Here is a 23,304-nt window from a genome sequence, read left to right as displayed (position 1 = left end):
CCAGCATCAGGGTCTTTTCAAATGAGTCAGTTCCTCACATCAGGTGGCCAAAATATTGGAGTTTCAGCTTCAGTATTAGTCCTTCCAATTAATATTCGGCACTGATTTCCTTTAGGATGAACTGGTTGGATCTCCTTGCAGTCCTAGGGACACTCAAGAGTCTTCTCCAACACCACAGTTCAAAAGCATCAATTCTTCTGCACTCAGGTTTCTTAACAGTCCAACTCTTACATCCACACATGACTACTGGAAAAACCATAGCTTTGACTACATGGACCTTTGTTGGCAAAGTAATATCTCTGCTTTTTAATATGCTATCTAGGGTTGGTCATAACTTTCCTTCCAAGGAGCAAACGTCTTTTAATTCCATGGCTGCAGTCACCATCTGCAGTGATTCTGGAGCCCAAGAAAATAAAGTCTGTCACTGTTTCCCTATCTATTTGCCATGAAGTGATGGGACCGCATGCCATGATCTTAGTTTTCTGAATGTTGAGTTTTAAGCCAATCTTTTCACTCTCCTCTTTCACTTTCATCAAGAGGCTCTTTAGTTCTTCTTCGCTTTTTGCCGTAAGGGTGGTGTCATCTGCATATCTGAGGTTATTGATATTTCTCCCAACAATCTTGATTCCAGCTTATGCTTCTTCCAGCCCAGCGTTTCTCATGATGTACTCTGCATAGAAGTTAAATAAGCAGGGTGACAATATACAGCCTTGACATACTCCTTTCCTGATTTGTAACCAGTCTGTTGTCCCATGTCTTGTTCTAACTGTTGCTTCTTGACCTGCATACAGATTTGACAGGAAGCAGGTCAGGTGGTCTGGTATTCCCATCTCTTGAAGAATTTTCCTGTTGTGATCCACACAGTCAAAGGCTTTGACATAGTCAATAAAGCAGAAGTAGATGTTTTTCTGGAACTCTCTTGCTTTTTCAATGATCCAATGGATGTTGGCAATTTGATCTCTGGTTCCTCTGCCTTTTCTAAAACCAGCTTGAAGTTCTGGAAGTTCAGGTTCACATACTGTTGAAGCCTGACTTGGAGAATTTTGAGCAATACTTTGCTAGCATGTGAGATGAGTGCAATTGTGTTGTAGTTTGAACATTCTTTCTTTGGGATTGGAATGAAAACTGACCTTTTCCAGTCCTGTGGCCCCTGCTGAGTTTTCCAAATTTGCTGGCATATTGAGGGCAGCACTTTCACAGCATCATCTTTTAGGATTTGAAATAGCTCAACTGGAATTCCATCACCTCCACTAGCTTTGTTCGTAGTGATGCTTTCTAAGGCCCACTTGACTTCGCATTGCAGGACATCTGGCTTTAGGTGAGTGATCACACCATCGTAGTTATCTGGGTCATGAAGTTCTTTTCTGTACAGTTCTTCTGTGTATTCTTGCCACCTCTTCTTAGTATCTTCTGCTTCTGTTAGGTCCATACCATGTCTGTCCTTTATTGAGCCCATCTTTGCATGTAATGTTCTCTTGGTATCTCTGATTTTCTTGAAGAGATATCTAGTCTTTCCCATTCTATTATTTTCCTTTATTTCTTTGCACTGATCCTTGAGGAAGGCATTCTTATCTCTCCTTGCTATTCTTTGGAATTCTGCATTCAAATGGGTATATCTTTCCTTTTCTCCTTTGCCTTTCGCTTCTCTTCACAGCTATCTGTAAGGCCTCCTCAGACAACCATTTTGCCTTTTTGCATTTCTTTTTCTTGGAGATGGTCTTGATCCCTGCCTCCTGTACAATGTCAGGAACCTCGGTCCATAGTTCTTCAGGCACTCTGTCTATCAGATCTAATCCCTTGAATCTATTTCTCACTTCCACTGTATAATCATAAGGGATTTGATTTAGGTCATACCTGAATGGGCTAGTGTTTTCCCTAGTTTCTTCAATTTAAGTCTGAATTTGGCAATAAGGAGTTCATGATCTGAGACACAGTCAGCTCCCAGTCTTGTTTTTGCTGACTATATAGAGCTTCTTCATCTTTGGCTGCAAAGAATATAATCAATCTGATATCTATATTGACCATCTGGTGATGTCCATGTGTAGAGTCTTCTCTTGTGTTGTGGAAGAGAGTGTTTGCTATGACCAGTGCATTCTCTTGGCAAAACTCTATTAGCCTTTGCCCTGCTTCATTCTGTACTCCAAGGCCAAATTTGCCTGTTACTCCAGGTATTTCTTGACTTTCTACTTTTGTATGGCTCAACAACAACAGAAAGGATTTATAGTAGGGGAGTTCCCTGGTTGCCTAGTGGTTAGGATTCTGGGCTTTCACTGCAATGGCCCAGGTTGGATCTCTGGTGGGGGAACTGAGATCCCACAAGCACAGCCAAAAAGAAAAAAATTTATGGTAGGTATTTAATTCTTTCATGATAGCTGCATTGGGCTTCCCTGATAGCTCAGTTGGTAAAGAATCTGCTTGCAGTGCAGGAGACCCCAGTTCAGGAAGATACCCTGGAAAAGGTAAACCCACTCCAGTATTCTTGAGCTTCCCTGGTGGCTCAGCTAGTAAAGAATCCGCTGCAATGCAGGAGACCTAGGTTTGATCCTTGGGTTGGGAAGATCCCCTGGAGAAGGGAGAGGTTACCCACTCCAGTATTCTGACCTGAGAATTCCATGGACAGTCCATGGGATCACAAAGAGTTGGACACTACGGAGCGATTTTCACTTTTTTTTTTTTTTGATAGCTGCATAGTCTCCTTTCTCCTATGTTGTAATGCTGTGACCATAAGCAAACACACACAAGGGATGATCTCTGTGGATGCTTAATCTAAACTGATGTGGAGGCATTTTGCCCTGTGTTGGAGCACATGGAACATATTTCAATAATTGCCTGTTTAGATGGTTTCTCCCTAAGAACATACACACTTTCTCTTTTCTGAATTTTTGTGATACATTATTGACTGAATCAGTCATGTTTATCTTAAAAATCTCTCCTGGAAATGGTCTTTTTCCCCAAAAATTGCCCAGCGGACCCTTTCACATCACCTGCTTCATCAGACAAGTTTGAATTTCTTATAAGCTGGAGAGATTTCTACATGGGTGCTCAGAGAAACAGGGGAGACAGACAACATAGGAGGCCCAAAAGGCTGCAGAGACTCGACCTCTGTGGCCATTTCTGAGAAGTGGCGGGACTTAAGCATTTTTTTTCAGCTAGGTACAGCATGTAGTCGTGGCCGAGTGGTTAAGGCGATGGACTAGAAATCCATTGGGGTTTCCCCGCGCAGGTTCGAATCCTGCCGACTACGGTACATTTCGCTTATTGAGACACAGCCAGTTGAGGGAGAGTTCTGTCTCCTTAGACAAACTTCCAGCCTGGCATCTTTATGTTTGATGTTGTAAAGCCTCCACGAGCACCGATTGCGCTCTTTATTTCAGGGATTCCCAGGTGGTGCAGTGTGAAAGCACTTGCTTGACAATAAGGAGTGGCATAGAGGCCACGGGTTTGATCCCTGGGTCAGGAAGATTCCCCTGAAGGAGGAAATGGCAAGCCACTCCAGTATCCTTGTTCAGGAGCCTGGCTCCCAAAAGAGTGGGATACACTGAGCACGATGCCACGGCACGTTAGCCATAGTTAACCTGCACAGAAAAATATTTTTCTTTGCAGACACCGTTCCATGAAGCCGTGGTAGGAATTCCTAGAGAGTTCACTTCCACTAAAAAGATTTACTTTATTTATATTCCGCCACTTGCCACGCCTACGCGTCAGTCCCTCAAGCACAAGGCTCGGCGGATTAAGTTCCTAACAGGTAAGACCTCCCCGGCCCGCCCAGCGTTTCCCTTTCAGAGTAGTACATCCGGGACTCGGTGGAGTGGCCTGGGAGGCGGAGCCTTCACGCAAACTCCAGGCCCCGCCTACCCGACGCCTTTCGCAGCGCCGCTAGCGATCTCTGCCCGGCAGAGGTCGCAGGCTCTGCGAACAGGTATCCCAGTTTCCGAGCGCTAGATCCAGCCGGCCTCCTAGTTCTCGCGAGAGAAAGCGCGAAGCCTGCCGGGAGGAACGCTAGGCCGTCCGTAAGTTGGCCCAAAATGGCAGACCTGGAGGAAGGGTTCACGTTGACTGCGGTACCCCTGGGTTCCGGGCCTGACGGACCCCTCGGAGTGGAGCAGAGCGACAAAACCGACCAGTTTCTAGTGACGGACAGCGGCAGGACCGTCATCCTCTATAAGGTGAGAGCGTTAGGATCGGAGTGCCCCCGCTGCCGTCTCGTCCCTTTCTGAGCTCGGAGCCCGAACCTCGGATTTCTCACGAATTCGGAAAGAGCTCGTGCAGCGGACTTATCGGAGAGCCGGCGGGGCCTCCTCGGGACGCTGAATGAGGTCTAGAACTTGACTGGGTTGTTTTCCCTGCGAGAGAGGCGTGTTTCCGAGTTGCAGGCGGCAGAGCGTTTACGTGCACGTGGGCTAGACTCAGAAAGGAAACCTGTATTTTCGCTTCGAATCTCCCGGAGATAGCCTTGCTAAGATCCCTTTCTGGGGCCTCTGTCACCCCAGGTGCCCGCTGAAGGGTTGAACGGAGATTGATTGGGTGGGAGATGTCACTGCCAGAATAATGCTTTAGCAGTGTATCCCTACACTTCTTACCCACTCATGAGGGAGAAAAGTTTTGTCTGTGTTTTGTTTTGGTTTTTTGCTTTGGGGGCAGCTTAGTGGGAATCCTGATTCTGAGGGACTTGTCGGTTGCCACCTGTGGTTCACCCTTTGAGTTCTGGGTTACTTTCCTTGAAGTCTACGGTATCTCCGCCCCCTTTTCAGCCTAGCCCAGGCAGTCCTCGACCCCTGGGCCACAGACTGGTTGGTGGCCTGTTAAGAACCAGATTGCATAGCAGGAGGTGAGCCAGCAGGCAGAGCTTCATCTGTATTTACAGCTACGTCCCATCACTGGCATACCTGCCTGAGCTCTGCTTCCTGTCGCGTCAGTGGTGGCATTAGATTGTCAAAGGAGCTTGAACTGTGCATGCCAGGGATCTGGTTGCACCCTCTTTATGAGAGTCATCCCGAAACTATCCCTCACCCCTGTCCATGGAATAACCCATCTTTCATGAAACCAGTCCCTGATTCCCAAAAGGCTGGAAAGGGCTGGCTTAGGTTGCTAAAGCGCACCTGAACTTTGCTTTTAGTGATCGTGTAGAAAGTAATTGTATTTATGTGAGCTTCTGAACATGGTTTTCTCTGTCTTTAAGAAGCTCGCTATGTCAACATTGCCAATTTTCAGAGAAAGGCAAACCGAAACCACCATGAGATAGCACCTCGCACCTGTCGGAATGGTCATCATCCAAAAGAACACAGCAAATGTTGGCGAGGATGTGGAGAAAAAAGAGCCCTTGTACCCGAGGAATGTAAATTAACACAAACAGTATGGAGAGTTCTCATAACACTGAAAGTTTTGTTGTCATTCATTCGCTAAGTCATGCCTGACTCTTTGCGACCCCATGGACTGCAGCACGCCAGGCTTCCCCGTCCTTCACCATCCCCGGAGTTACTCAGACTCATGTCCATTGAGTCAGTGATGCCATTCAGCCACCTTGTCCTCTGTCATCCCCTTCTCCTCCTGCCTTCGATCTTTTCCAGCATCAGGGTCTTTTCTAATGAGTTGGCTCTTAGCATCGGGTGGCCAAGGCGTTGGAGTTTCAGCTTCAGCGTCAATCCTTCCAGTGAATATTCAGGGTTGATTTCCTTTAGGATTGACTGGTTTGATCTCCTTGTAGTCCAAGGGACTCTCAAAAGCTTTCTCTAACATCACAGTTCAAAAGCATCAAATCTGCACTCTATATGGCCCAATTCTCACATCCATATGTGACTGCTGGAAAAACCATAGTTTTGACCATGTGAACTTTGTCAGCAAAATGATGTCTGTGCTTTTTAATATACTGTCTAGGTTGGTCATAGCTTTTCTTCCAAGGAGCAAGTATCTTTTAATTTCATGGCTGCAGTCACCCTCTGCAGTGATTTTGAAGCCCAAGAAAATAAAATCTGTCACTGTTTCCATTGTTTCCCATCTATTTGCTATGAAGTGGTGGGACTGAATGCCATGATCTTCATTTTTGAATGATCAACATTCATTTTTGAATGTTGAGTTTTAAGCCAGCTTTTTCACTTTCCTCTTTCAGTGTCATCAAGAGGCTCTTTAGTTCCTCTTTGCTTTCTGCCATAAGGATGTTGTCACCTGCATATCCGAGGTTATTGATATTTCTCCCAGCAATCTTGATTCCAGCTTGGCTTCATCCAGCCCAGCCTTCTTCATGATGTACTCTGCATATAAGTTAAATAAGCAGGGTGACAAAATATAGCCTTGACGTGCTCCTTTCCCAATTTGGAACCAGTCTGTTGTTCCATGTCCAGTTCTAACTGTTGCTTCTTGACTGGCATACAGGTTTCTCAGGAGGCAGGTAAGGTGGTCTGGTACTCCCGTCTCTTTAAGAATTTTCCAGTTTGTTGTGGTCCACAGTCAAAGGTTTTGATGTAGTCAATGAAGCAATGGTAGGTGTTTTTCTGGAACTCTTGCTTTTTCAATGATCCAATGGATGTTGGCAATTTGATCTCTGGTACCTCTGCCTTTTCTAAATCCAGTTTGAATCTGGGAGCTCTCAGTTCATATACTGTTGAAGCCTAGCTTGGAGAATTTTGAGCATTACCTTGCTAGCATGTGAAATGAGTGCAATCGTGTAGTAGTTTGAACATTTTTTGGCATTGCCCTTCTTTGGGATTGGAATGAAAACCTTTTCCAATCCTGTGGCCGCTGCTATTGTTTCCAAATTTGCTGGAAATTTCTCAAAAAAAACAGTATGGAGATTTCTCAAAAAACTAAAAAATAGAATAGCTATATGACCCAGCAGTTTCACCCCTGGCTATTTATCTAAAAAACCCCAAAAACACTAACACAAGATACATGCACCCTGGTTTATATAGCAGCAGCATTTTTATAATTGCCAAAATAAGGAAACATCCTCAGGGTCCATAAACAGATGAATGGATAAAGAAGTGTATTTATACATACATACACACACACAATGGAATAATGGTCAGTTATAAAAAACAATATTTTGCCATTTGTAGCCAAAAAACAGGCTCCTCTGTCCATAGGATTCTCTAGGCAAGAATACTGAAGTGGGTTGTGTGCCCTCCTCCAGGGAATCGTCCCAACCCAAGGATGGAACCTGTGTCTCTTAGGTCTCCTACCTCGGCAGGTGGATTCTTTACCCACTAGCCCCACTTGGGAAGCCCAGCGTGCAGCAACGTGGATGGACTTGGGGTGCATTTTATTAAGTGAAATAAATCAGACAGAAAGGCAAATGCAATGTGATAGCACTAGGTCTGAAAACTACAACAAACTAGTGATGATAACAAAAGAAGCAGACACAGACGCAAAGAACAAACGAGAGGTCACCAGAGGGGAGAGGGAAGGGAGGCGGGGCCAAATAGGGGTGGGGGGATAAGAGAAAAAACTTACGTATAAAATTAACTGCAGGGATAGATTGTACAACATGGGAAATATAGCCAACGTTTTATAATAACTGTAAGTGGAGTACAGCCTTTAAATTGCTAATTACTATATTGTATACCTGTAACTTATATAATATTGTACAGCAGTTATACATCAATTTAAAAAGAAAGCTAGCTGCCTGCTTTGAAGTTTGGGGAACAGGTTGCCAACGGTTCCCTATACTGTTTTTTTGATGCTTCTGTTGATACCGTTGGTTTTTACCTGGCTGTCAAGGGGACCTTTTGTAGTGTTTGCATAGGAGTGGAGTGGCTGATTGGAATTGGCATTATTCCAGCTATCCTTACTTCGTTTCTCATGCCTCTGTTCCAAGAACACAATGGAATCAATTTATTTTTAATGTACTAATATTGTTTATTATCAAAGTGTGTTGTTACTAATTTTGGATTTTGGAAACTAATATTTTTCAATTTAACTACTTTTTAAAGTGTGGTAAAATACACATAACAAAATGTAATATCTTAATGACTGTAAGTGTACAGTTCTGGTTATTAAGTACATGCATTCACATGGTTGTGCAGTTGTCCTTACCATCCGTCTCCAGAACTCTTTTCATCTGACAGCTGAAACTCTATACCCATTTAACTCCCATTAAATTCCCAATTACCCCAACCCCAGACAACTATCATTCTGCTTTCTGTTTTAAGTGGAATCCATATAATATTTGTCTTCTTATTTTTTAATTTAGGAGCTTTATTAAATGCTGTCATTCTAATGATTTCTTCTTTTGTTTCTGTTGTAAATTTAGTTGCTTTAAAATCTGAAGCTGACTTTTTAAATATCGTATGTTCATTTCATTAGGTTTCTGATCAGAAACCCTTGGGGAGCTGGTCAGTGAAACAAGGGCAAATTATAACATGTCCAGCTGTGTGCAACTTTCAAACTGGCGAGTATATTGTTGTACATGATAATAAGGTGAGTTTTCAAAGCTATATATATAAACAAATCAAATGTTGATTTATTAACTGTTCATGTTATATGTAAATGGATATTGGAATGCTTTTTTTTTTAATTGTATGTTTTAATTTAAGGTCTTGAGAATATGGAATAATGAAGACGTCAACCTGGATAAAGTTTTTAAAGCAACAGTAAGTCTTTGGATTCAACATACTTATTTAGTTTATTGGTGAGATGGAATTATTTGTAATGTGGCAGTTATTAATCTTAAAGGGTCTGTGAACATGACATGAATGTTATAATCAAGTTTTCATTCTATTTATTATATAGTATATCTTGGTAAAATGTCTCAATTTGAGTATGTTAGAAAATGTTATATGTTATTTTCATATGATATTGAAGTAATTTAAATAATGAATGAATGACACATTTATATAGTTATTTCCATGCACTTAAATGTTTGTGGTATATCCCTTGCAAGAACAAGTGAGCTTGATTGTTCCCTTTCCCGAAATAGGTAGAACAGACTCTGCAAGTTCCATGCAGTTAGACATTTTAAGAGTGGCACGTAATGAAATGAAAAGGCACTGTCTTTTCTCCCAATGACCCCTAAGTATGTTAATTAACTTTTTCTTATAAAATGATGACCTTAAACTATGTCAATCTCAAAAGCTCATTCTGGTTTTAAGTTTTAATTCTCAATATAATTGGCACATTTGAGAAGTGGTTCACAATGGAGCTGATACCGTTTCAATGGCAGTTGTCACCTGGACCCTTGAAACTTCTAGCTAGCTACAGGTGCTGCCTGTTGGCTCCAGTCTTTGTGTTTACCCTATAGCAACATGATCCTGAATTTTACACAGCTTTTTTTTTTTTTTTTCAATCCCGTGTATGGTGTTTTGGGATTGCAGGTCAGTTTTTTACATGGTGTGTGTATTTATGTATGGCATCTGTCTTTTTCTAACACCAGAACCACTTATAACTCTGTATGAATGATTTGGTTTGTACTTCTCTTTGCCTCCAATTTTGAGAGACCCAGTTTGTGGCCTTACCTCCAGTATTTATAATGGAAAGATAAACCAAAAATGAATACAAGTGATTACTTTGGGGGGGAGCAGGGGAGAGAATAGAGAGTATGGGAGCAAAAGTTAGACTTCTAAATGTACTTTATGTTGTAGATTTGACTTTGGAACCATACATAATTATTAAACAAGAGTGAATCAAAATGAGAATAAATCAGTACCTTAAAGATAAGTATTCTCTAACTGTCCTTATTCTCTTAGGTGGCAATTGCATTATAATAAAAATGTCAATGTTTTTATGTTCTTCTAGTTGTCAGCTGAGGTGTATAGAATACATTCAATACAGGGAACAGAACCCTTGGTACTGTTCAAGGAAGGTGCAGTTCGTGGTTTAGAAGCTTTGCTTGCAGAGCCCCAGCAGAAAATTGAAACTGTTATCTCTGATGAAGAAGTGATTAAGTAAGTTCTAATACTTATAATTTTTACCAAAAGAAAATGCACTCTGGGGATTTCAGACTCACAGTTTCCAACGCAGGAGGCAAGAGTTCGATTACTGGTTGGGAAACTAAGATCCCACAAACCTTGGGGCACAGCCAAAATTTTTTTTTAATAAAAAACAAACCAACAACAAAAAAAACTTGCTAAAAATCATCCGTAGAACCTTAGCCAAAACGACATCCTCCAAAAGCCTTTGGTGTGATAGCGATTGAGGAATCTCTGGCCCAATGAGTCCTGTCCTAATGACACAACTGGTCAGTCAGTTATTTGAACTTGAAGTGGTAATCCCGCAAGATTGGAATCTTCTGTCATATAGCCCTGACTGCAAGGTCAGAGCCCATTCCCTTGATGAAATGTGCAGCTTGTTGTTAGTGGAATCACAATAGTGCTTTGGAACCTCCTCTTTTCTCAATTCTGGGATAAAACTGGGAAAATAACTCACTCAAATGATAGAAGGAAATGTCCTGATTTCATATCTTTCTAATCCCCATTCTTTCATCACATTTCTTGTTTAATTAACTTGCTGCCCCTCCAGGTGCACCTGATACAAACCAAATATTTAAAAGTCCAAGCAAAGACTTGTACGTAGTCAGTGAGCAGTGGGGATCCTAACCAGTTATATCTTTTTTTTTTTTAAGTCGCTCAGTCATGTCTGACTCTTTATGACCCCATGAACTGTCCATGGAATTCTCTAGGCCAGCATACTGGAGTGAGTAGCCTTTCTCTTCTCCAGGGGATCTTCCCAACCCAGGGATTGAACCCAGGTCTCCTGCATTGCAGGCGGATTCTTTACCAGCTGAGCCACAAGAGAAGCCCAAGAATACTGGAGTGGGTAGCCTATCCCTTTTCCAGTGGATCTTCCCGACCCAAGGATCGAACCGGGGTCTCCTGCATTGCAGGCAGATTCTTTACCAACTGAGCTATCAGGGAATCTTAGACCTAATTTATGCCTCTGAAATGTCAGCAACTGTATTTGGAGGAAATCTTTAGGGGAAAAGATACAGGTAAAAGGAATTATCTGGTGGTCCAGTGGTTAGGACTCCATGCCTTCACTGCCGTGGGCCCAGGTTCAATCCTTGGTGGGAAAATAAGATCCCACAAGGCTTGCAGCACAGCCCCCTGCCCCCGCCGCCGCCAAAAAAAAGCTACAGGTAGAGAATCTGGGTTCTAATCCCCACTTTGCCAGAAGATGGTTGTGCAACTTTGGTTTCACGCTATTACCCTCCCTGTGCTTCAGTTCCCAACGTCACTTGAAAAAGACAAGTGAGATGCTAATATTTTCCTGAGAACACCAGTCCTCAAAATGACCCTGAAAAAAACGAGACAGGTCAGAAAAGTTTGAGAAGACGTTGCATCTGGTCTCATACACCTTTAATTCATGCTATTATCTTTAAAGCTCTGGGAGCATTGGCAACTTACATTTAATCCAGGAATGATTAACAGAGGAATGCCTCCTGGGTTTTGAAACACCGAATTAAGTGTATTCTGCTCTCTCTCTGGCTCCAGAAACTAATTTTTTAAAAAAATCTCTTAAATTTAGATGAAGATATGTTTCTCTCAACTGGTGATTTGGCATTTTATAATTTTTCTTTTTTTAGGTGGACAAAGTTTTTCATGGTATTTAGGCATCCTGTGCTAATTTTCATTACAGAAAAAGTAAGTGATATCTTTCATTCCTGGCCCATTTTGTGACATTTCAGAGTATGAGTTTTAAAACTAAAATTGGACTTTGATATTTCTTTCAGAAGACTTTGATATCTTTAAAATACTAAAAAGCCTATAGTGATAATTACTTCTATGCCTGAATTAAACATTTTTATAATGTCTAAGATTTAGTTGGACAAGAGGTTTTTAGCATTCATTAAAGTAGTTACAGTGGGACAACAGCTGGTCTCAACATTTAAATACAGTTGGTAAAAATGGGAATATTTTTTAAATAACCTTTTTTTTTTTTTTTGCAGCATGGAAACTACTTTGCTTATGTACAAAAGTTTAACTCACGTATCCTAAGCAAATACACACTTTTACTTGGTCAAGAAGAAAAATGTGTTATACAGAGTTTTAGTACATCTGTAGGTCAGAAATTCATCTCTCTAATGTCATTAAGTAAGTATTTCTTTAAACTTTCAGAGTTTATAAATAAAAGTATCTTACAGGATAATATTTTTCTTTTAAGTTAGAGTCATTGGATTTTACAGTTTGCTATTGCAGTACTTGCCTTTCCATGCTTTTTAACAAGCATTTATGCCCTCACTTTTTGCATTTTGCCATGTGTAGTCATAGATGTCTGCAAGTCAGTAGTTCTCTTGCAGTTAATTTTTATGTCTTAAAATTTATCATAAGTAATAATAAAACACCAATAAAAAAGGGTAGATCACTTTTTATGGTAAGTCCAGGTTTTTTTATATATTGTAATTAACACCTAAGGTTGATACTCCCATTTTCTCTTTTCCAACCTTAAGATATAGTGTGCCCTTCTTTGAACAGTGATAGGGTCAAAAGGACACTGCTACTGCTAAGTCGCTTCAGTCGTGTCCGACTCTGCGCAACCCCATAGACGGCAGCCCACCAGGCTCCCCCATCCCTGGGATTCTCCAGGCAAGAACGCTGGAGTGGGCCTCCATTTCCTTCTCCAATGCATGAAAGTGAAAAGTGACACTAACAGAGCAGTATTGGGCTCAGCCTGCATTTTACAGTTTTTGTTATTGTTGTTGTTGTTACTGCTTTGAAATTTACCTTTACCTAATCCTCTAAGGTTTAATCTCAGTCTTATGTATCTAGGAGGGGAAATGCCTTTGCAATAATTCTCTCCCCCCATTTATGGCTTCTTTTGAAGTTGTTTTGAGAAGGTTAAGGGGGGAAAAGCAAGAGCAGTATTAGGAAGCATTTCCTATTATCACAATTTCAAATCTTCGTGAAGTTTTTCAGTGTGCAGATTTTTACAGTGGCTGTTAAGAAAAAGGCTCCTATCATTTATCATGTCTAGAGGATGGTTGGAATCTGCTTACTATCTTTGCTTAAGAGGAACAGGTTTTGTTAAAGTTTGGCTTACAGGACATATTTATTGTTGAACAGAAGTTTGTGACTTATGTTTCACCTTTTGAACATTGAAGTAAAGGACTCTGAACCAAAGGATCATAAAATCTTCATATAACATAGCCAGAACCATGGGAAATTGCCAACAGTTGACCTGCAAAACCAAGCCAATTTTACAGGGGTTTCAGAGTGATGGAGTAATAAGAAATGTAATGTTCAGACCAGATGCTGACTAATCAGATGTAGCCATTTACTGACTGGATTGTCTATATTCATGGCCATCTCCTTGTATTTTAAGTTATTACAGATAGTTCATTTCAGGGTATTATGCCATTTCTTACTGAGATTTTTAATATTTCTTCTTCCTCAACTTTAAGTTTGTAGTATAATCTTGATAGGAAACTATAGAGTAATGCAGTTGTTAGATTTGTTTATTTTTCTGGTTAAATCGTCTTATCACACTGGTAAAATCTTACAAACAACTTAGTACATTTAGCTATAATAGGTATGGAACTATCCTTAGCCAATAATGAGCAATAAATACTTGTTTTCAACAGGCTCTGATGGATGTGTATATGAAACCTTGATACCAATACATCCAAGTGAACCCGAAAAAAATCAGAGGTTAGTTCAGTCGCAGTTGCTCAAGTCTGTGGTGTCTGGCAGTGCTCAAAGTGGTGCTGCACTCAGCATCCTGGATCAAGATCACATAGCAGTCCTGGGAGCACCACGGCCAGCTTCTAAGGGTAACTGAAGTTCCATCGGTTACAAAGTCCTTTGGATTTTTTCCATCAAAGTGTACCTTTTAGTCTCTTCTTTCTTTTTCATTTATTTATTACCACCCAAAATCATTCTCTTTCCCACTGTAGCCTCTTAATTCTTGAATAGGTCTTTGACTTCATCTTACCTTGATCAATTTCTCTAAAACATTTCCTCATATCACTCACTACCTGAATAGACATTTTTCCAAAGAAGAAATGCAGATAGCCAGTATGCACATGAAAAGATGCTCAGCATTGCTATCATCAGGAAACGCAAACCAAAATCGCAGTGAGATACCACCTCAGACCTGTCATCAAATAACACATGTTGGCAAGGATGTGGAGAAAAGGGAAGCCTCATACTCTGTTGGTAAGAATGTAAATTGATGCAGCCACTGTGGAAAACAGTATAGAATTTCTCAAAAAAGCTAAAAGTAGAACTACCATATAACCCAGCAATTCCACTCCTAGGTATATATCCAAAAAAAGCAAAAACTAGTTCAGAAAAAACCTTGGACCCAAATGTTCATAGAAGCATTATTTACAGTTGCCAAGATATGAAAGCAACCTAAGTGTCTGTCAACAGGTGAATAGATAAAGTGATGTGTGTGTGTATATCTATATATAGACATATGTGTATATATATATATGCATATGTATATATACACACAATGAAATACTACTCAGCCATTAAAAAGAATGAAAATTTTGCCATTCACAGCAACGTGGATGGACTGGGAGGGCATGAATGAAATAAGTCAGAAAGACAAATACTGTATGACATCACTTATGTGTGAAATCTAAGAAGGACAACGAGCTAGTGAAGATAACAAAGGAAGCAGAGTCACAGATAAAGAGAGCAAACGAGTGGTACCTGTGGGGAAAGGGGGGGCAGGCAGAATAGGATAGGGGAGTGAGAGGCACAAAGACTATAACATAACCTTCAAGAATATGTTGTACAGCATGGGAATATAGCCACTATTTTATAATAACTAAATTGTGAATCACTATATTATATACCTGTAACTCATATAATATTGTATAGCATGTATACTTCAATAGAAAATTAATTAAAAATTAATTAAAAAAATTTTTTTTCTTAGAGCAGTTTAATGTTCACAGCAAAATTGAGGGAAAGATACACAGATTCCCATATACCCCCTCCCTGCACGTGTCCACTTCTTACCATGAGATCTCACATCTTTGATTTTCTATCTTCATTACTCATTTTTATACTTACTAAAGTAAGACTTTTGTGTTTAACTTTCCGCCTTCCCCATCAACCCACCCCCTGCTCCACATCATATACATATACTTGGAAAACTTTGGAATGTGTATGTCTTACCTTATAGAATGCCTCTCTGTATGGAATACAAAATTTCAAACGCTACAGACTTCAAAAGAGTTACCACAGGGGACCAGCGGACAAGTAAGTTTTCTTCACCTTGGCTTTTTTTCTTTTAAATATAATTATTTTTGTGTTTGCTAGATATATTGTAAGGGAAGAGACCGCTACAGATCTAAATATTTGTCAGTTTTTGATTAAAATAAATTAAGAAATATTTAATTTTCTACCTACAAGATTATACTTAATTTGGCTATTGTTTTAACCGTTTCCTTACATTTGTCACTTTCAAAAGACTAAATGAGAAGCTAATTTTAGATCAGGAGAGAACAATTACCTAGTTAATAAAACTTGGAAATCTCGCTTTTGTTTGATCTTTTACTTTGATATTTTGAACTATATCTGAGGGCTGCTACTTTGCCTAATAAATTAGTCTTTTAAATTACATGGTAAACATATCATGGAATTACATAAGAATACTTAAAAGAATTAAAAGTTTAAGCTGACCAGACTAAATTATCTGAGGCAAAGGTCCTTGTCTGTTTTGTTCTTCATCGTATCTCCAGTGCCTAACAGGTTGGCTCAATAAGTACTGGTTGCCCAGTGAATGGATAGTCACTCAAATCAAGATATAAGATATATGTAAATCAAGATATAGGACATTGTTGCTCATTGTAATTAGAGGATAAGGAGACTAGATTTCTCAGCATAGAATGCTGATTTTATATTTAAACAGAATTAACACTTGACAATTCTGCTGTTCTAACAGACTTCACTTTTTTTTTCCAGACTTCACTTTTGATTTCATGTGAGCTTTTTATTCCTATAACCTATCTCATTTTTACAATTTTATAATTGAGATCATGAGATAGAAATAATATTAAATTCTACTTTTTTCTTTTTAGTACATCAAAACAGTTTGCTTATGTTATAGTAGCCTTTGTGAGTTTCATGTTAACAGATGTGTAGTAGTGGCAATATTTATTTTAAACAGTTCATTGGTTTTAAATATATGTATTAATCAGATTTTTATGAGTTGAAAGAAAATATTCTCTAAATTATGCTCTATTCACACATGGGCAAAAATGAGAGCTTTGTAAACCTATCTCAATTAATGAATTGAACGTGTGAGATTATTCTAGAAAGTTATTTACCTTTGCCTTATCCTTTTTTGTCATATTAAGATTCCTTACACCACAAGTTACTGTTTTATGTTATATGGCTCTGTTGAATCAGATCTTAGAAAAAGGGTTTCTTACATTTTTGATAACTTTTTTTTTGATAACTTCTTTTTTTGTAGCTCTGGTATTATGGGGAAAATCTGTTTATGCTACATGGAAAGTTTCTAACTGTAATTCCATACAAGTGTGAAGTGTCATCATTGGCAGGTGCTCTTGGAAAACTCAAACATAGTCAAGATCCAGGTAGGAACTTAAATGTTTGTTTTGTTAACTGCAGGCCATTGTATAAACTTCCAGTTGGATATGTAGGTTTTCGCAGCTACCAGTTTGCATAATCTGTTCTTAATGTTGAGCCACTGTCCATTCACATTTCAGTGGCCTAGGGAGATACGTTGAGAACAGTCCACCTTGCAGGTACTGCTGCAGGCTGAAGAGCGACACTGTGTTTTAAACAGCAGTGTTCAGACTTGAGGGGAAATGGGAAAGTCCTGCAGACAAAGTCAGTGATGCTTTTTCCTCCCTGGTTCATCAGTAGCCTCATCTGTCGGCTTAATGTTGGTGGGCACATGGCCTTTAGGATATTTACTGATCTGTTATTGGTAGAATGAAAAGGACGATAAAGCCTCTCTTGAATTGTGCCGGAGTGGTTGTTTTTTTAATGTTCTTTGTTTGATTGATTGGCTGAGTAAATATCAATAGGTCAAAAAATTCCAGAATTGTGTGTTTTATATTTTCTTAGGCACCCATGTCACACCTCATTTTGTAAACTGGGAAACATCACAGGGATGTGAACTTGGATCTCAGAACTCAGAGCAGTCAAAGAGAATTGTAAGTTTGGTAGTTTAAATAGAAATCTTAGTACAAATGTTTGATTGGAAGCTTGAACCCTAACAGCCTTATTTAAAAATGACATGTCATCTAGTAGTTTTTTAGGCATGTGTATAAGACCCAACTGTAAAAACAGACCAATTTGCAATTAGTAATAATACCTTCCTGAGCATAGTGATTTTATTTTATTTATTAAAAAATGAAAATCTTAAACTCTTCAAGATATTTAAGTTAAAATTTGAAATAGACCCAATTTTCACTTTAAGAAAACTAAACCCTGAAAAAGTTTGTGATTAGAGCAAAAGTATCACAGTCTCTTTGGGACATTTATTTTCTTCTAAATGTCTGTTGGCTCTTTAGTATCACTTTTGAGATCCTAATCAATTTACTGAATTCCAGTTAAGGAGAAGAAAAATTCAAGTGAGTGTACAGCCAGAGGTTCCTGCATCCACACAACTCTTAGCAACCATACAGGTAAATTTTAAAATATTAGAAATATGGAAAATCAATTCATGGTTAAAAGAAATGCCATGTACTTTTTATCTAGCTTCCTTTTGTGATCATTTTTAGAGCTGTGGCTAACATTTGTCTGGTACGTTGAGGTTATCAGAGTGATACTTGGACTTGCACCAAGCATTTTGTGAGTTTAATGTGACGGTGGTGGCCTCTTATCTCATTCAATTTTGCATTGAATGTTTGTAATTTAGTTTCTTAGAAGTTTTGATGTCTAAATCCTTGTGGTTTTTGTTTTTTTCCTTGCATTTTGTCTTTGTGCAGTAAATTGCCATATCAACTCCAGTTTCACAAGAATACATGAATGCTGTTAGTGATTTAAGAAAATGTTGAGCTAGGAACTTTCAAGTACAGAGTGACATTTAATTGGTACCATACTAAACTGTTTACTTTTGCCCTTCCAGAAAGATTCAGAAAAACATATCGAAGTAGAACTACGTAAGTTTTTGGCTACTAAGCGGACCCCTGACTTTCATACTGTTATTGGGGATGTAGTAATAGGACTTCTGGGAAGATGTAAAGCAGAGCCATCATTTTATCCCCGCAACTGTCTGATACAGCTTGTCCAAACACACGTGCTTTCTTACAGGTGAATATTTCTGCGGTTTTTACGGTTCAGATTTTCATACTCTAAAAAAAGCCTTGTACATTTTTTGCGGTTAAGAGTTCCTTAATATATAGAAGTAATTCACGTTTTTGGCCTCAGCCTGTGCCCTGGCTTGATGGAGGTTGCCTTAGAAAAGACCGACGTGCAGATCCTGCAGCTCTGCCTGCAGCAGCTCCCTGACATCCCTGAGTCAGTCACCTGCGCTTGCCTAAAAGTTTTCTTGAGGTGAGTTAGAAGCTGATGGTCCTTTTCTTTCACTGCCCCCCCCCCTTTTTTTTTAAAGCCGCACCACATGGCGCGCAGGATCTTAGTTCGCCAACCAGGGATGGAATCCATGCCCCCTGCAGTGGAAGCATGGCATCCTAACCACTGGGTCCCTGCAGAATTCCCTTTCACCGCTTTTCTAACCTATTGTATTTTTTGACTTCTAAAACTTTGAAAATGAAAATTTTGCCAGTAAATTCAAGTATTGATGAGAATTATTTCCTGCTTTCAATTAACATGATAGCATTGGTGATGACACTCTTCAAGACGCAGATATCAATATGGAGTCAGTTTCTGACTACATGGATCCTGTACAAGATGGGAAAATGGAAGAACAAACTACATTTCTTCAGAATGGCTTCAATCCTGAGGAAGATAACTGTGACAGCTGTGCTCAGAAGTTGAAGGAGAAGCCTCAGGCCACAGCAGACGAGAGCACTTCGTGCCCCCTTACCCCGAAAAGAGCAGCACTATTGTGTCCTTTGAAGCAGTTTCCCTTGTATTGTCTCTTTCCCAGGAATGTAATCAATACCAAGCAAAAACTAAGGGGTAGTTAGATAGTTTAAGGTGGGGTTTTTTTTCTTTCTTTTTTCCTTTTTTTTTTTCCAGATTCTGCTTAAAAATGGATTCCATTCAATATTGTGTTTAAACAATTTACTTAAACTTTATTATGTAAGAAGCTATACTAAGATAGAAGCTTTGTCAGTTCTAAAAATTAGCGTATTGAATAAATACCAGTCATTTATAACAGTGAAGCATACGAGATGATCTCTAGTGATGAGAATGTTCAGTGATAGAGCTCTTCTAGAAAAGTAGAACTTTTGTATCCATTTAGAAAAAATGTCACTGGGGAAGAGAGTTACTCATAATTTCAGTTGAAAAGCCTTTATTTGTTGAAGTAAGATTTTCCTTTATTCCTAAGTAGAAATGCAATTCTTCGCTCAGCATACAGTGAGACTTTTCTTCTGCCTCATTTGAAGGACATCCCAGCGCAGCACAGCACTGTGAGTGTTCTTATAGGTCATACAGGATTTTATTTCTGTATTAAATGTTGCTGTTTAACACTACCCAGCTTTTAGAGCATTCAAAAGGTTGTAGAGTTCTTTTCATCTGAGTAAGAGATTTCCCAGCCCTCAAGGTGAAAAATTGTGCCTAGGAGACTAGATTGATCTGGGGGAGGCAGAGTTTGGCAGGATCCTGGTGCCAAACTGGAAGTCCAGGTTCATCCATCTAAGTTACAGTTGAGTAGAAACTAAAAGGACTTCCCTGGTGGCCCAGATAGTAAAGAATACGCCTGGAATATGGAAGACCTGGGTTCGATCCCAAGGTTGGAAAGATCCCCTGGAGAAGGGAATGGCAATCCACTCCAGTATGCTTGCCTGCAGAATCCCCATGGACAGAGGAGCCTGGCGGGCTGCAGTCTGTGGGGTCGCAAAGAGTCGCACATGACTGAGCAACTAAGCACAGCACACAGCACAGAAGCTAAAAAGCATCATCCAGAGAAGGAGTCTCTGTTGCAAACAAGCCCTTCACCCACCTCTCCCAAACCAAGTGAACTCCTCTTTGATGGCAGAAAGTGCATTCGATTTGTTTTTTGTGTCCTTGATGTCTATAGCATGTTTGTTTGATGTATGGTTTATTTCAGTAGCCTCTTAAAATTCTTTCCAGTCTCTTTGTTAGCTTTTTATAGAGAAAAATTTTCTATGAAAGTGATTGTCCTTTTTTCCATCTGCCCAGCTGTTTCTCCAGTATTTGTATTTCCTTTATCTGAAGTGTAGTGAAAATGCTACAATGACTCTTCCTGGAACACACCCTCCAACCTTGAACCAGGTGAGATAATCTTTTTACTTTGATCTGGTGCTGGGAAGAATGATAGATCTTTAGAACTTAAATTTCTGATTCTTTATTGTGATCCTTTCCAAGCATTTCCTCACCTTCACTGGGAGAGGGTGATAAGAAGTGTCCTCTGAATAATCTGTTCCTAGTCCCTCTTAAAGATAGGTAATACTCAGAGTTGCTTTTAGTCTAGAAATTTTCTGTCTTTACACTAACTTATCTTTCTTGTATCTTTCTGACATAAATTAGATCATAAGGTACAAGCTGTTCTGCGGTTTGGGTTTTTCATTTAGTACTACGCTTTGTGCATTTTCTGGATCAAGATACATATACCTGCACACCACTTGATTTCATAGAAAATCTTAATTTGTTAGTCCCCTGTGGATGAGCATTTAAATTGTTAACAGTTTTTTGCTATTATAAATGAACCTTCAATGAGCATCTTTATACAGATATTCTTGCATGTTATGAGAGAACACCTACTGGGTTGATTCTCATTAGTGAAATTACTGGATAAAGGGTACATGCATTTTTAGTTTTGAACATGCCAGGCTACCTTTGCAAGTGTTGTGACAAGAGGTACTATGGCCACAAAGGTCCGAGACTGTACTCTTTGCCAATCGGTAGGTAACAAATGGGTGTCTTAATTTGCATTTCTTTGGTAGTGAGAAGGAGACCATCAGTTCTTGCCCATTTATACTCCTTTTTGTGCACTGCCTAATCAGATTCTTTGTCCATTTTTCCATTGTATTTTCTGTCTTTTTCATTTTAACTTGTAAATTATTTATTTTATATTGAGATCATCTATTTCTGTCAAAGTATTAACAAATACTTATTTCCTATCATTGTCTTTTTACTTTCTTTAATGTAATTTCTACCATAGATGAGCTTTTAATTTTCATACTGTTAAAATTGTTGAGCTTTTCCTTTGTGGCTTCTTCTTGGCCATGTCATGCTTACGGCCCTTCCCACTCTGAGTTTAAAAATAGCCACTGTGTGTTTTTCCATAATTTTATTTTCTTTTTCTGTGTTTAACGCTTTGATACATATAAAATTTGTTTTCATGTAGAGGGTATATAGGGATCTGCTTTCCTCCCTCCCACAAATGGATAATTGATTTCCTTAATGCTTTTTCATGAATGATATTTTCATGTTAACAACACCATTTGAAGATGTAGGCTACATAGGATACATAAGTAAGTGTAAAGTAATTTTATTTTAGTTCTTGGCCATTCATCTATAATACATGACACCCTATTTTTACATCATAATGTATGTAATATATTTCAGAATAGGAGATGAGTGGGTTCTTTTTTTATAGCTGCCAGTAGTTAATCAAAAAAATTTTTTAAATAGAATATGCTCACTCTCCCTTGGATTAAATATCACTGTGGCTTTCTTTTTACTGACTTATCTGATGGAAAAGACACAATTATGCTTATAAAATGGTAAATATGAAAGCAGAAAAGAGCCTTTTTAGATTGCTTAGAAATTCCTTCATCTCTCAACTAAAATGTTCAGACTTCTGTAAAGAAAGCTTATTTTTCTTATAACTGCTTGATATGATCATAGACTTTGTAAAATCATAACTTCCCTTTTCACTGTTTATCTTCAGATTATGGATTGGATATGTCTACTTCTGGATGCTAATTTTACTGTTGTGGTAATGATACCAGAAGCAAAAAGGCTACTGTTAAGTCTTTACAAATTTGTGAAATCCCAGGTATGTAATTATTTTATATATACTGAATTCTGTTTGTAACCATGAAGCATTATTATTAAAGTTTTTCTTGGAATAGCTCTAAAGTAATTGTCGAGGATTCATTTATATGTGCAAGTTATGCTAAAAATTTATTTTGGAATTTTTTTCTTTAGATAAGCATTTGTTCCGAGCTCAACAAGATTGAAGTAAGTTTTCGTGAGCTACAGAAATTAAATCAAGAAAAGAATAATAGAGAATTATACTCAATTGAAGTGCTGGAACTCTTCTGATATTGCTAGTTTTCCTTCATAGACGTTTTATGAAGCTCTTTTTTCTGGATTCTTCCTACTCAGCCAGGCAAGAGATGTGTTTTTTTTTACTCTCTCTTCGATGACAAGACAAATACATGTGAAAGTACCTAGACCTTCACTTATTGATGCTCCTAGGTGGGACTGCAGGTTTCACGTGACCCTCTTCTAGGTTACGGACATTGGTGGGGTGAGATTCTGAAACTTTTTAAAATACGGAACTGAGCTGCTTTTAAGTAAACTTATTTGTGTATTGATAAAAGTTTAATTTCTTACCACCTGTTTGAATAGTTCTTTTAATAAAAAAAGTCACCATTGGATAAACAGTAATACTAGGAAAAATATAGTTTTATCAGAGTCAGAAGCTGTCTGACCTCATCTGCATTCATAGGGGAGAGAAGAAGGCAGTTCCATGGGCAGGCTGGGGAAGGGCCTTGTACACACATGCACTTATCTCCTGCCATCTTCTCCAGATCTTTACCTAGTTGTACCACCTTACATATCTAAGACTGGAACATTATCCCTCACGTTACCTCTGTGACTAGATGCTGATTTTGGTTATATTGAATATTTTGGACTTCCCTGGTGATACAGTGCAGGGGACATGGGTTTGATCCCTGGTCCAGGAAGATCCCACGTGCCACAGAGCACCTGAGCTGGTGTACCAAAGCTTCTGAGCGCACGCTCTAGAGCCTGTGAGCCACAGCTACTGAGCCATCATGCCGCAGCTGCTGAAGCCCACGCACCCCAGAGCCCACGCTCCACAACTAGAGAAGGCCTGTGTGCAGCAACAAAGATAAACACAACCTAGATAACCTATCACAACCAAGATAAAACTAGTTAATTAAATACATGTATTGAATATTTCTAGGTAGTAAAAATAGTCTCTTCTGAAAAAGTCTTATAGTTTGGTTGACTGTAGAATTTCCTGTTTTAACTCATTGAATTTAGGACAAACAAAAGATTTTATATAGAAGAAATAGAAACTTTTGTTTCTTAAAAATAAGCT

The 23,304-nt window shown here is 39.1% G+C and overlaps 1 protein-coding gene and 1 non-coding gene across 2 annotated transcripts; both read left to right on the top strand.

Moving 5' to 3' along the window:
• On the top strand, window positions 3,163–3,244 carry TRNAS-AGA. Its single transcript has one exon. It is a non-coding gene; the product is annotated as a tRNA-Ser (tRNA).
• Window positions 3,977–22,625, top strand: NOL11 (nucleolar protein 11). Its single transcript, XM_005694018.3, has 18 exons — window positions 3,977–4,166; window positions 8,299–8,412; window positions 8,529–8,585; window positions 9,727–9,875; window positions 11,513–11,570; window positions 11,876–12,020; window positions 13,508–13,696; window positions 15,064–15,140; window positions 16,357–16,480; window positions 16,977–17,065; window positions 17,465–17,539; window positions 17,983–18,167; window positions 18,285–18,410; window positions 18,694–18,924; window positions 19,375–19,453; window positions 20,187–20,279; window positions 21,901–22,008; window positions 22,161–22,625. Exons 1-18 carry the CDS (start codon window positions 4,026–4,028, stop codon window positions 22,275–22,277), a joined length of 2,157 nt encoding a protein of 718 aa, XP_005694075.1. The 5' UTR covers window positions 3,977–4,025; the 3' UTR covers window positions 22,278–22,625.

This window comes from Capra hircus, chromosome 19 (assembly GCF_001704415.2).
Source record: "Capra hircus breed San Clemente chromosome 19, ASM170441v1, whole genome shotgun sequence".
Taxonomy (NCBI): Eukaryota; Metazoa; Chordata; class Mammalia; order Artiodactyla; family Bovidae; genus Capra; species Capra hircus.
The sequence above is the reverse complement of the archived record's forward strand: the minus strand, read 5'-3'. Positions and strand labels throughout refer to the sequence as shown.